Source organism: Aedes albopictus, chromosome 3 (assembly GCF_035046485.1).
Source record: "Aedes albopictus strain Foshan chromosome 3, AalbF5, whole genome shotgun sequence".
Taxonomy (NCBI): Eukaryota; Metazoa; Arthropoda; class Insecta; order Diptera; family Culicidae; genus Aedes; species Aedes albopictus.
This window is the reverse complement of record NC_085138.1, coordinates 204,972,456-204,985,425: the sequence shown is the minus strand read 5'-3', so window position 1 is coordinate 204,985,425 and position 12,970 is coordinate 204,972,456. Positions and strand designations below refer to the sequence as shown.

The 12,970-nt window shown below is 39.2% G+C and overlaps 1 protein-coding gene across 1 annotated transcript in view; it reads right to left on the bottom strand.

Annotated features, from left to right (window-relative positions):
• LOC115261560 (muscle M-line assembly protein unc-89) overlaps positions 1-12,970 on the bottom strand; it is a 60,715-nt gene that overhangs the window by 26,732 nt on the left and 21,013 nt on the right. The window contains exons 4-5 of the mRNA XM_062858673.1: positions 10,982-12,106; positions 6,413-7,171 (exon numbers count right to left, since the gene is read on the bottom strand). Of these exons, the coding sequence (XP_062714657.1) occupies positions 6,413-7,171; positions 10,982-12,106 (1,884 nt within the window). The remainder of the gene's footprint in view (positions 1-6,412; positions 7,172-10,981; positions 12,107-12,970) is intronic.

Sequence of the window (12,970 nt, the reverse complement as noted above, 5' to 3'; positions counted from 1 at the left end):
CCTGTACATTTGTAAAACGCTTTGAACAACAACAAAATAAGTTGGTGCACAACATGATGCTTTATAACTTCTCCAAATTTGTGTGAACAAAACCCGAACATAGGTTGTACGTGAAAATAATTCAAATGTTATTCAACATTATACTGAATAAATTCGTCATAATGGTGCCTGTTAAATGAGTGATTGTTAGTTAGGTGATGCTTCCATTCACAGTGAGTTTGCCACTGTAGTGACTACACTTAGCCAAGTCCTCGCAGGATAGTTGGCAACACTGGCGTAGCCACCGAGGGAATTTAGAGCTGAAATTTGTGGAACAAATTTTCATTATAAAGCGCTTTGTAACGAAAAAATTTCAAACTACGTATCTACACGGAGAGAAAACCATCTAGTTTGAAGCAACCAAAATTTTGGTTGATGTTCAAAGCTTGATTTTTATTGCTCCAAAGTAAACAAATATGTTGTTCTACATTGGGGTTTTGTTTGAAACAAATCATTTTTTCGAGTATATTTTGCCTACATGATTTGGTTCTTCCAAAGCCATGTTTGATTTGATTCAAACTAAGATTACATGCTTGTTTTTACCAAAACTTAGGTTGATGAACATGTTTCGGTGTTGCCAAATCTAAACTAGATCATAGGTGGGATTGAATCAAGAACCTCAATAAAATCAACCTAAAAAATTGGTTGGGTGAAGATCAACCTAAAAAATGGTTCGAAGCAAACTAAGCTATCAGTTTGTCCATACCACTGCTAAATGTGTTGCTACAGCCGTAGTCGTTCTTTGTTTCATTGTTTTTGGCTCAGTTTTCGCGGTTTTCAGATCATTGGGTTGAAAGTTTGACTGTATCAGCTGCAGTAGATCCCTGCGGCTATTAGTGGAGCCCTACGACGGCCGGAAGACAAATTTGACGTAGAAATCATCGTCAGCCCACGAGTTAGTTTAATTCTTGTTCAATTAAAGAATTTTTCTAATTGGCAATGCAATTTTATTATTTTAGATTGATGCGCTTTTGCACAAGGATCATGGCCAAAAATTTGCGATTTTCAAGATTTTTCTTTTTACTGCAAAGCAGTAGCCCGATGTTACGACCGGATTTTGCAGATGATCAACCGGAATTAGCGATATCTAATAATTTTCTTGAGGCGAAGGAAGACCCCCTTGCGGGAGGTGCAGAACTGGATGTATGTTTTTATGACAATAAAAGTGTAAGCCAAATGTGATAGTAATAATGTTTCCTTGGCAATAAAAGTGTTACTATGTTCAATCTTTTACTGTTTTATTTGTATATTAATTTCTTAAAAAAAAAGAATAAGAAGGAAGGGGAGGGGTAGGGAAGAATAAAAAAACAAAGTAATTTCAATGAATTCTTTGTTTAGTATAACTGTCGTGTTTGTTTGTTTCGAGCCATTTTTTGTTAAGTTGAAACTAGACAACTTGGCTGAAACAACAAACGTTTTAGTTTGTTCCGAGAGCTGTCAAAATTGAACAACCAACATAATGGTAAATTTAAACAAAAGTTGGTTGCATTAAGCTATCGAACCCTCAAAACAGTTATATGACATTATAGTTTGTTTCAACAAACGGCAGGAGTTGAAGGAAGCTAGGATTTTGTTTGTGCAAAAATCAACCTAGAGATTTGGTTGAATCGCGCTAAAATTTGTTTGTATTTACCAAAAATTTTTCTCCGTGTAGTTGCTTATTTCTGTTTACGAAATGTAAGTATAAAATCCACCAGGGTGCGAGGCCGCCATGTTTAGGAATCCAACATCTTGTATGTAAACATTTGTGTATCCACAAAGGATTCCATTGTGGATACACGAGAGATGTTGGCTCCTGTCAGATGCATTAGGTGGGATTAGGGTTGCCACATACGTGATAAAATCAAAAAGGTATCATTGACCGTTGAAAACCCCTCCCATGCATAAGATGCCACCATGCCTCGGGAAGTCCAATCTAGGCTAGCGCCTGTCTGACTAGACGACGGATGCAGCGAGCACGTACTGATGGGGAGCGTGATGACCGACGGGTCATCACGGTGTTTGTGGCTGCCAAATACCCTCATTCTTGTTTTCGATCGAATCCACTTTCGAACGTAAATCATTCGCATTCCCGTTTACGCCAGCAAAATCAAATGAGTTACGGATTCAAACGAACCAAATACGTTAGAAAGCGGATACGTCCGTAAACAATAATGAGGGTGAAAGTCTCACTCAAGACCGGGATAAGGATAAGCAAAAAGGCCTGCTATGAGGGCCATTATCAGAGTGCCAGTATGAACCCGTGGGGTGATACATACAGGGTTGTGATGCTTAAGACACGAGGTATAATGGCTTCCACTGAGCAATCTCCAGAGATGCTGCAGAGGATCATCGAGAGGCTCTTCTCGCGTTATGAGTCCTTGGCCTTCTTTTGTAGAACAACGGTGGATGATAAAAAAATTGATAGATGAGGAATTTACGGGGATTTCAAAATCTTTTAGCGTAGGTAATACTTCAGATCCGGATGGAGTTCCGAACCTGTTCTTAAAAGTAGTCAATGCGGAGGCTGTAGAGATGTTAAGACCTACTATGCAGAAATGTCTGGACAGGAGAGTCTAGTTTGTGACACGGATATGGGTCGGAAGAGCTTTCACTTAACCTCAGGAGTCCCGCAAGGTTCCATGCTGGGTCCGGTGTTATGGAATGCCATGTACGATGAGGTGTTGAGATTAGAATTCGCGGTGGGAGTAAAGATGGTCGGCTTTGCTGACGACATTACGCTGGAGGTCAACGGTGAATCGATCGAAGAAGTGGAATTGACTACTACCCACTCTATCGCGATTGTGGAGGGGTGGATGAGATCCAGGAAACTGGAGTTGGCCCACCACAAAACTGAGATGATGGTTGTGAACAACCAAAGGTCGGAGCAGCAATCGGTGATCAGTTTGGGCGATGGCACTATCATTTCGAAGCGCTCCATCAAACACTTGGGGGTGATGGTCAACGATAAGCTTACCTTCGGTAACCGTTGATTACGCCTGCAAAAAAGCCTCCACAGCTATAGTGGCACTGTCCCGGATGATGTCCAATAGCTCTGCGGTGTATGGCTAATGTCGCCTCGTACATGCTAAGATATGGCAGTCCGGCTTGGGGCACGGCGCTAAGTACCAGAAGCGACCGTGGTATTAAGCTGGAAAGTACTGATAGGCTAATGTGCCTGAGGATTGCTAGCGTGTACCATACCGTGTCACACGATGTACTCTGCGTCATCAATGGTGCCTATCGGTATCCTCATCAAGGGAAGACATAGTGTGCTTCGAAATGCGCGGCACAAGAGGCATAGGCAGGACTCCCAAATTGGCCTCCATGGTCAAATACCAGCGCGCGTGGGGCAGTTCCACCAAAGGAAGGTGGGGTTGGATCTGAGCCCGCGGTTGGAAAGGGTTCCTCGGCAAGATCGGGGTAGGTGGAGGCCCCATGTCGGGTCGTCCTTCCGTGTGCTCGCTGATAGGGCCTTACTTACGGGAAGGTCAAATCGTTGTGCACGCGGTATCAGTTCTTGCAGGAGTGGTGTCGACTCTGCCTGCCTACCGAGGACAAAGGAAGTGGTGAGGACCATTCGGAAAACTGGGTAAGCGTCAGAATGGTGAATCGATAAAAAGAGCGTCCAACATAGCTCTGGTCCTCATAAGTTTCTACCTCATGCTTCCACGGATCAGTCGATGACAATGACCGCCAGCTAAGAGTTGTGTGCTTATCTGGTACTGCAGCCTGGGCACTGTTGCCTTTCTGACTGCAGCTAGATTAAGGAGGTACGTCCCTTTTCTATGAAAAATCATAACTCAAGAACGAAGCATCGTAGAAACAAGTTTTGTTTTTTAGAAAATAAAAGAAAATTTTCTCAGGAATCCAAAAAAAAAAAATGAAGTGGAAAAAGTTTCCCACAGAATTTTTCATCGTTGAGGAAATTTATAAAGAAGAGCCGGAAAAACTATGCCCGAATTCGCGGGAAATTTTCAAAAACAAATATTTTTGAGAAGGTAGTTTCATAAGCTTTGATGGCTGAAATTTTTGGAATGCACTTTTTTTTCGTTCTTGAGTTAAGGCCTATTCGGCACTGATTTTTTTTTTATTTGGGCCTAACTGACATTTTTGAGTTCTCTTCATCGATCCTCTTTTTGTGTTATCACAGAATGTGTATTGAGTTTTCCAAAGATTTTTTGGTTGATTTGCGAAAAAGACGACTACATGCTGCTATAGAAACAAAAAGAATAATGATTTTGTTTGTTTTGATCAAGTCATTAGCGAAAGTGAGAGTCGACGAAGAAAAATCGATCAAGTCAGTTAGGTCCTTATGAAAAATCATTGCCGAATTATGTGAAAAATGACCATTTAATTTATGCGTACATGGTTATTTTTCACAAAATTGACCATAACTCAAGAAAGAAAAAAAAGTCCATTCCAAAAATTTCAGCGATCAAAGCTTATGAAATTACCTTCTCAAAAATATTTTTTTGAAAATTTTTCCTGCTTTTCTTTTTGAATTTTGTGGAAAACTCTTTCCACTTTATATTTTTTTTTAAATTCCTGAGAAAATTTGCTTTCATTTTCATTGAAAAACTTTGTTTCTACGATGCTTCGTTCTTGAGCTATAATTTTTCAAAGAAAAGGCTTCACATAAGCCTTTTGGACAATTTTCAACAAAATTGGCCATAACGTTGGGTGTGTGGAGTGCCAGTTGGCCGCGTGGAGGACTCCTTCATATGTTGTCTTTGTGGCGACAGCCTAGTAGATTGGGGTATTTGGTAGGTCCAAAGGAAGCGTAGGGACCACACCCAATTTCCCCCCCCCCCCCCTTCAAGGACTGTGTCGGAAATTAACTATAAAGTTCACAACTGCCTAAAAATAATCTATTCGAAATAAACATAACTTTATTTTTGGAGATACTACATAAATCTCTTAAATAAGGAATGGCAAAATTCCTCCGCAGTTAAGCGCATTTCTTAAAAATGAAAAAAGGCCATTGTTTGAGGAACTTTTTTTTATGCGTCCTCAAAGAACGATTACGCAAATAAAAAATAGATATAGTTGAAAATTCGCATTTTTTTTCAATCGGGCATGTATTTTAATTTATTGAAGAAGTAATTTTACCAGAGAACGGAATTTTATAACCTCTGAAGATATTTAAAACAGAGCGTAAAAATTCGACCTAAAACTAAGTGTTTTTTGGGATAGACCATTTTCTACATGTTGGACGGTTGTCCATCCAAAACAAGAATTTTTAAAGTCGGTATTGAGTGATATGTTATGTGTACATAACTGCTAGTAATAATCATTATTTTTCAGATTTTTCCCCGTACATTTTTTTCGCTACAAATTATTGAAACGTTAAAAAAATTGAAAAAATGCATTTTGTACAGATTGTTATTTTGTGTGGTGTACTCATTGAACCATACTTTCAATAATTCTTAATATTTTCGAAATTTCTTCAAGCTGTTCTAAACTTAACTATATTATGAAGATTTCATAGATGAACCGGAAAAACAACGATTGCTCTTCAACTCTTTTAATCTTATTTATTTCATATAAATCCACTTCACTACACAACCGTGCTTCAAAATAGAGCATTTTGAACGTTTATAGTTAATTTCCGATACAGTCCTTACTTGATGCTGTGAGTGCAGCGGGAACACAGGCGTAGCGTACATACATAAATCCTGCCCCGCCTTCCCCGGACATAGGGAGCAATAATGTCGCTCAGGAGGAAATTGCTTTGATTTTTTATATCAATGACAACCGGATTTTTTTTCTCTCTTCGACACCAACATTTCAAAAGGGCGTAACTGATTTTGGACCAACTATAGAACCCATCTCAACTCTCCCGACCAGTCCACTAGCAGAAAAGAAAGATAAAATCTTCCTCTTTTAAATAATATATGTGGATTACATGAGATAAATGAAACGTGATCCAAGTAGTTTCATCCTATCGAAATGTTGGTGCCGTCTTAAGGTATTCAAGTGATTTTGTTGATTATAAACCATATGTTTTCAAGTAGACTGAGACACACATGGAGGGGCATGGCTGCTGATATCGATGAAAACATTATTTTGCAATTGCTTCTTCTGCAGTATCCTGCAAATATTGTCTAGTTCGCGTTAACTTAAATGCCCTTCAAATAAGGCCGCTTATCATTTAAAACGAAGAAAGTTTGGGGAATACCATTTTACCACACGATGGACAGGACGCAGATTTCAATTTCGTTCCAACGATGTTATGATGTCGGAACCCAGTATTCATTCTACTTCATAATATCGTTGGAAAGAAATCGGTATCTGATGTCCGGTTAAGTCTGTTCCGTCCCTTTGAGGATAAATTTCCTGGTCCCACTTGGAACTTTGCTGCGTCATCATGACCCGTGGTTCACGATCTTACCTAGTATGGTGCTTGCAAAGATGGGAGGTACAAATTCGGTATAGGGATTTGGATAAACAGTGACCACGGATTTGGACTCAATCGTTCCGGCGTAGTTTTTGGCCTCTATCTTGTAAACTCCGGAATCTTTTTCGCTAACGTTAACTACTTCTAAAGTTACTTTTCCATCGCGTCGCTGTTTTTGTCGATATTTGCGGCCTTGTACTAGCGGTATGTCATCCTTGTACCACATAAATTGTGGATATTTTCCATCCACATAACACGTGAACTTGAGATTGGAGCCTTCTGGAACGGTTTTATCCAAAAGGCGTGTCACAAAGCGTAACTTATAGTTGTACCCATATTCTTTCTCATGCTGACTTCTAGCTTCAGACCATTTGATTAGGTATTCATCTTCTGGCGAGTAGACGCATTCCTTGGCACGCAAATGTCTACTGCTGATAGGTTTCTCTGTCTTTTTGTGCAGTTCATCTTCAAAGACTTTGATTACCTCTTCATCGCTATTTTTGTAATTCAAATAGTACACCATATCGGTCTTATCCAAGCTGTTTCGAGCACGACAAACATATCGACCGCTATCCTCTTTCTTCGGCTGGAAAATTGTCAGTTGCTGTCTTCCATCTTCGAACTTCCGGAAATAGTACTTCGTCGTAGACTTATGCATGAACGTGCCTTGGATAATCCATATTGTTTCAGGGGTGGGATCTCCACGTACGGTACATTCCAAATATAGCTCATCTTTGAGAGGGTTGTATGTTTCTGAAACGAACAAATGGTTGTGAAATCTGATACGTAATATTGTAGTTTGATAAACTGTTAGGGAGCGTCCATAAATTACGTCACGCAAAATTTGTCCATTTTCAACCCCTCCCCTCTATGTCACTCTTTATGTATGGGACCTCTGAAATTTTTGTATGCATCTCGTCACATTTTGCTGAACCCCCTACCCCTCAAAGCGTGACGTAATTTATGGACGTTCCCTTGAAGAAAATGTGACGTATGTGCAGTGTAATGTGCAAATGGGAATCTAATCCGACACCATTACAAGTTACTTGTAAGATTCATCCCGAAAATAAGTCGTAAGAAGAAGCGAGCAGTTTCCGATTCAATAGTTTTACCTCCTTTCTTCTGAAATGCTTAGGGAGCATTGTCGATCATCATATCCGTGATGGTCGCCTGGCTAACATGCCGCTCATATTTGCCGAAGTTGGTCAAATTAAGAAAATTTACGAAACTAATTTCATGTTAGTAACTTTGTACTACTAACATCGCACGGACAGAAATGCCACCGACAGGTTTGGGTTGGTTCTCCGAATTTCATTTCACAAATGTGCATGTTTTACAAATTGACTTCATCTATATATATAAAAATGAGTTTGAAATCCCTTTGAGGCAACAAAACTCAGGAATGGCTGAACCGATCCGGCTGATTCTGATGACTGTGATGACATGATCTCGAAAATTTTTGTTGCAGACAAAATGGAAGCTGAATTTGTTGCGTACTTTTCAACTCGTGAATAATCAATTATTACTAGCGCAAAGTCAAAACTATTTGATGATAGATCTTCAGTAGAGTTGCTGTGTTTACCGACTCGAAGTTAACGTTTAAGAATCGCAATGCAAGGCTTAAAAATCTCTAAACTCATGGTGTACGATGTTTATCCTATTATTTTCAAGTTGGGACAAACTTATGTTGCATTGGGTGGATTGTCGCAACAAATACAGGTTGCGACATTGTCATTATTGTTGAATTTAATTGGTGATGGTTGAATTTCGATTCACTGATCGCGAGCGCCCTTTCCTTTTTGAGTGGAGTGCTCGATTCGATAAGTCGACTAATTTATCGGAGTAAAATTTAACTAATATTTCGAACAGTTAGTAGTAATTTGAAATTCAAAGGTTCGAAGTAATTTTCGCGATAGTTTTCAAACCAGTAAGTGTGATTAATAATTGAAATTAATATTACAGGTTTTTCTTTAAGTTTAAAGAATTTCAAAAATAAATTGTGTACCTTGATTGAAGAAGTTTGAGTGATTTTCCAACGTTGAATAGGCTACGCCCATCCAACGAGGGCGGCTTGTCCTGATTTGGGCCACATTTCCGAGGACGAGTTGGACATCTCGCGGGTCGATACTGCTAGTACGAGTGCTATTCAAGCTCCCAGCAAGAACCAACCACGTGTTTCGAGTAAAAGACAATTCTCGAGGGTGAAGTTCGAAGTAGAAGGACAGTCCGCGTGCTAACGGCTAGTATTTGTCACATTGAGTGGAGACCAGGTAGCATAATTCGAAGTCGGTGTCGGCTTCAATATCGGGTGTGTCAGACTGCTCGAATCCCGGTCCGTTTCGTAAAGTGGGACGAGTCTGAGCCTCAAACACGTGCTCTACACTCCACTTCGGACAGGGACGCCTCTACCCTGGAATTGTCGTCACCCACGGGCCAAGCTATTGTCCCCTCAACGACGGCCAAAGGCGGAACTGCTTCTCAAGACTATTTGTAACGGAGTAAGTCGCTCGAACCCAGCTTGCCCGCCGAGCGCGGACCTGCTGTAAGTAGCCATCGTAGGACAGCGTGGGAGCCCCACCGTTCCAGGCCAAGGTCAGATTAGACTAGTAATTTCCTAGGAATACAGAAGAATACGTTATTAACATTGTCAAATCGAGCTAGTCGTGACGTCACAAAGTTATCCAGCTTTTTACGCTGGCTATAAAAGAGCGAGGGGTGATTCGATTTTGACAATTCTTGCCGACACATTTTATGGTTTGATCTTAGTAGGCAGTAATTTTCGTTTGTTGATTGAGCTGTCAAGATTTTTCACTGCATATGCTTTGAAGCTACGATGTATGTATTCGCATTGCAATCTTTCTCAATATATTATTAATTTAACTATTTTTATATCTAACCGCAAGAATTGTCAGAAAGGGGTGATTCGAAAATTATGGCAGGCTAGCGTAAAAAGCTGGATAGTTTGGTTTTCTTGAACTAAAGTCGTTATTTCAATGAAAGCTTTCCCAATTTGTAACTGTAAAGCTTATAACAAACCTGAGAAGTTTTGTTTTGTTGGATTCGATATTGGATGTAATAAAACTGATTAATTTGATTTTAGTTCACGCTCCACTAGCCCGTGACGTCTGAAAGATTGAGCTGATTATCAAATTGATCGGTCCATTTAGCTGAGACACCAATCAACTGCTCGAAAGTACAATAGTCTTCTAAGTTTTAAATTTCCTTTCAGATTTTTTTGTGCCTTTAGAAAGTTTGCCAACGTTGCCCAACGGATAGGTCAATTTGTTTCAATTCTGTCCGTTAGTAACTGTTTGGCCTGCTCTGAGATAGCAGTCTGTTGCCGGGATATAAATCCGAGTTAACGATCCTTCCAAACGAAGGTGGCGCTTAAGCCGTTAGCTTAGCGATACCGGAGGATTGTTACAAACGGTTTGACGACACCGCTCATACGTCAAATTTCGTGTGAGAGTAAGCAGGCCACTATAAATTCGTGCAGTAATTCATAGAGGAATATAAGTCAAATTTACAAAACCACACAAAAAATACTAAATGTGGTTTTCCTTTAATCCAAATTGGTTCTAATATATTTTATTTGAAATATCTTGCGAACAGAAGTAGATATCGATATTGAAATGTAATGACATTGATGTAAAAACACATTTTTTTGAGAAAGATCCAAAAAAATGTCAATCCATCATAACTTTTTTCACGTTCAAAATTTGTTCCAAATTTGTACCAATGATGCACATATAATAGGTTGACAAACTGTCAAATTTGATAATGTTTGATGCACTATATGAAAAGTTACAACTTGTTGATCATTTTTTGTGAAAAAAAAAGTTCCCAAACATGTTGGCCATGCCCTGTATTTTACGACTCGCCTTTCGTTTATTTTGTCCGGTTAAGTAAACCTGTCGGCTCCCACAATTGAATGGAAAACCATTTTGACGAAAGAGTATGGACAATTGGGTTGTTTAGTGAATCAAAATAGCTATTATCTGTAGTCAAATCGTAAGAGCTTATTTTTTCTGAGTATAACAGAGTTTTATTGCGTTTTAGTATCTTTGTTTGGCTGGTCAAAAAAAACAAAATAATTTCCACACAACTTCAAATGCAAATTGAAATTAGTTACACCAAAAAAATGATGAGATTTTGGATTTCGATTTATTTTCGGATGTATGAGATTGTCATATCATTTTTTTTTGCTCACCATAAACGTAGACAGCAGTGTCTTCCAACTATCATGTACAAGAGTTAGTGGCATTAACCAAAGGGTGGTTTGATCGGAAAATAATTGAGTTTTTTTTAATAGCCATTAAATGAACATTTCATCCTATTTTGATTAAAAGTCTTGATTGTGGGTTATACGCGCTTTCACATTTTCTCGGTCACATGTTGAATAAAAGCAATAATAAGTATTGAACTGATTCCAAGATAATCGTTCCATGTTATCAGGTATCGAAAGGTGTTAGAAGCAATTCAAGATCAATCACTTGCGAAAATTCATATGCGTGTATCTGATTGTTGTAATGCAGTAAATATGTATGCAAACGTTTCACTTACCTTTCATAACCTTTGTGAATATAGGTTTTTCCCCTTTGATTTCCGTTTCATAAATGGTTACCGTGCACGACTGTTCAATTTCACCATATTTTTTGCTTTTCGCGACGCAAGTATACACACCACCATCTCGATATTTGCATTTCTCGATTTCAAGAACACACGTGCCATTTTTGGTCGTTATGAATGATGACCGCAAACCCTCTTTCAATACGCGGCCATCGTGTTTCCACTCCGAGGTCATTTCCCCTGGGCATTTCACATAAGAAAATAGCCTAAACGTTTTACCCAGTGGAAATCGAACGTTTGGCATATGGGATACGAAATCAAATTTTTTTCGGCGTTCAAGTTCTTCCACATCGAGCTCAATTTGCGTTTTCTTTCGGGTGTATAGGACTTCTTCTTCATGGGTCGGCAAGGCCACCGGGGGGGCCGGCTTGGGATCACTTTCGTTTTTTGGAATAGAGGTCTTTAGTACGGCTGCTGAAGAGGTAGCTTGTTCTTCCAATTCGGGAATCTCACTTACTTCTGGAAGCGATGATACTTTTGAAATGTTGCGTTTCACTGCCTCGGGTTTCTTGATATTGGCTTTGTCAAGGGATGGTTTGCTGGCTTTTTCTTCTTGGTCGTCGCTAGTTTCCTGGTCATCGCTAGCTTCTTCAGTTGCTTCTTTTTCTTTCTCTGCCGCTTGCTGCAGGGCATAAGCAGCATCAAATTCTGCATCGACCTTTGCCAAAATTTCATCTGGATCGAAAGTTTCAGCATCCTCTGCTACAATAATGCCGAGTTCAAGTTCTCGCTTTAGTTTTGCCGAAGGTCTTTTCTTTGCCAACCATTCGAAGTATCCCTCTTCGCTAGAGAACTTGAGGCTATAGGTATTCGTTGCTTCACCCAATCTATTACTTGCAGTGCACACGTAGTCTCCAGAGTCCATGAAAGTGGGATCATAAAATATTAAAGAGGCAATGGTGTGCTCAGCCACTTCATCGAAATGCTGTGACATTCGGATATGAGGATCAGGAAACATTGCAAGATTGAAAAGTCCCTTTACCCATTTTATGGTGGGAGGAGGATTGGCCTCAATCAAATGTTCGATGGTTAAGATGTTGGTATATTGGTCGAAAATTTCTGCGGTATGAAAAAGAATAAAAAGTTATTAACACATTTCTTAGGTATGTGTAAATGCATTGAATTTGATTGTATTCTATTAGTTCTTGATCAGAATATTATCGTGATGCCTTTCATAAAGATTTTATAATTATAAAATATCGAAAAATACCAAGTCTTGCCTCCGGATTCAGCTGTTTTGGACTCTCAGAGGCTACGTTCAAAATTCGAGTAAAATCGGTCAAGCATAAGGGGCGCTCAACAAGATTTAAGTTTATATGAGAAAACGTGGCCAAATATATGCAGAAATGCCAACTGCTCCTGATCACCTTCAACGTATCTATAATGAAGTCCATCAGGAGTATGGACTAAGTCCCATAGAAGCCTCTGCTGACCTGCATTCATATAGAATTATAGACAGTACCTTACCAGCGCACTAAGGGGATTCAGGTGGCCAAAAATCGAAAATTGACTTTATTAAATTTGAGATTTAGTTTCGGTAGTTGAAAGTAGACCACTTGGACCGGTAAACTCTAGAATATTAGTTCGCAAATCCCTATACTTATCAAGATACTGACAGCAGAATGAGACTATTGTCAATTTTTGGTAAAATGAATGAAATGTTCAACTTCGCATATCTTCAGCATAAATGAACAATGTTAAACTTTTAAAGCAGTTTCCTAAAGCATGCCTATAAACCTTTCGAATGACGTATCAGACGTAGAAATGTTGATTGTAAAACTATTAAATGATGCTGAATTAAAAATATCAATTTTTCCCTATACAAACCGTTTTATACTAAAAAAAAATGCACAAAGTTTCGCTTCGGGACTACTTTTATGTCTTTGTTTATGTCTGGTAGGCATTGAAATCAAATTTGGCTGC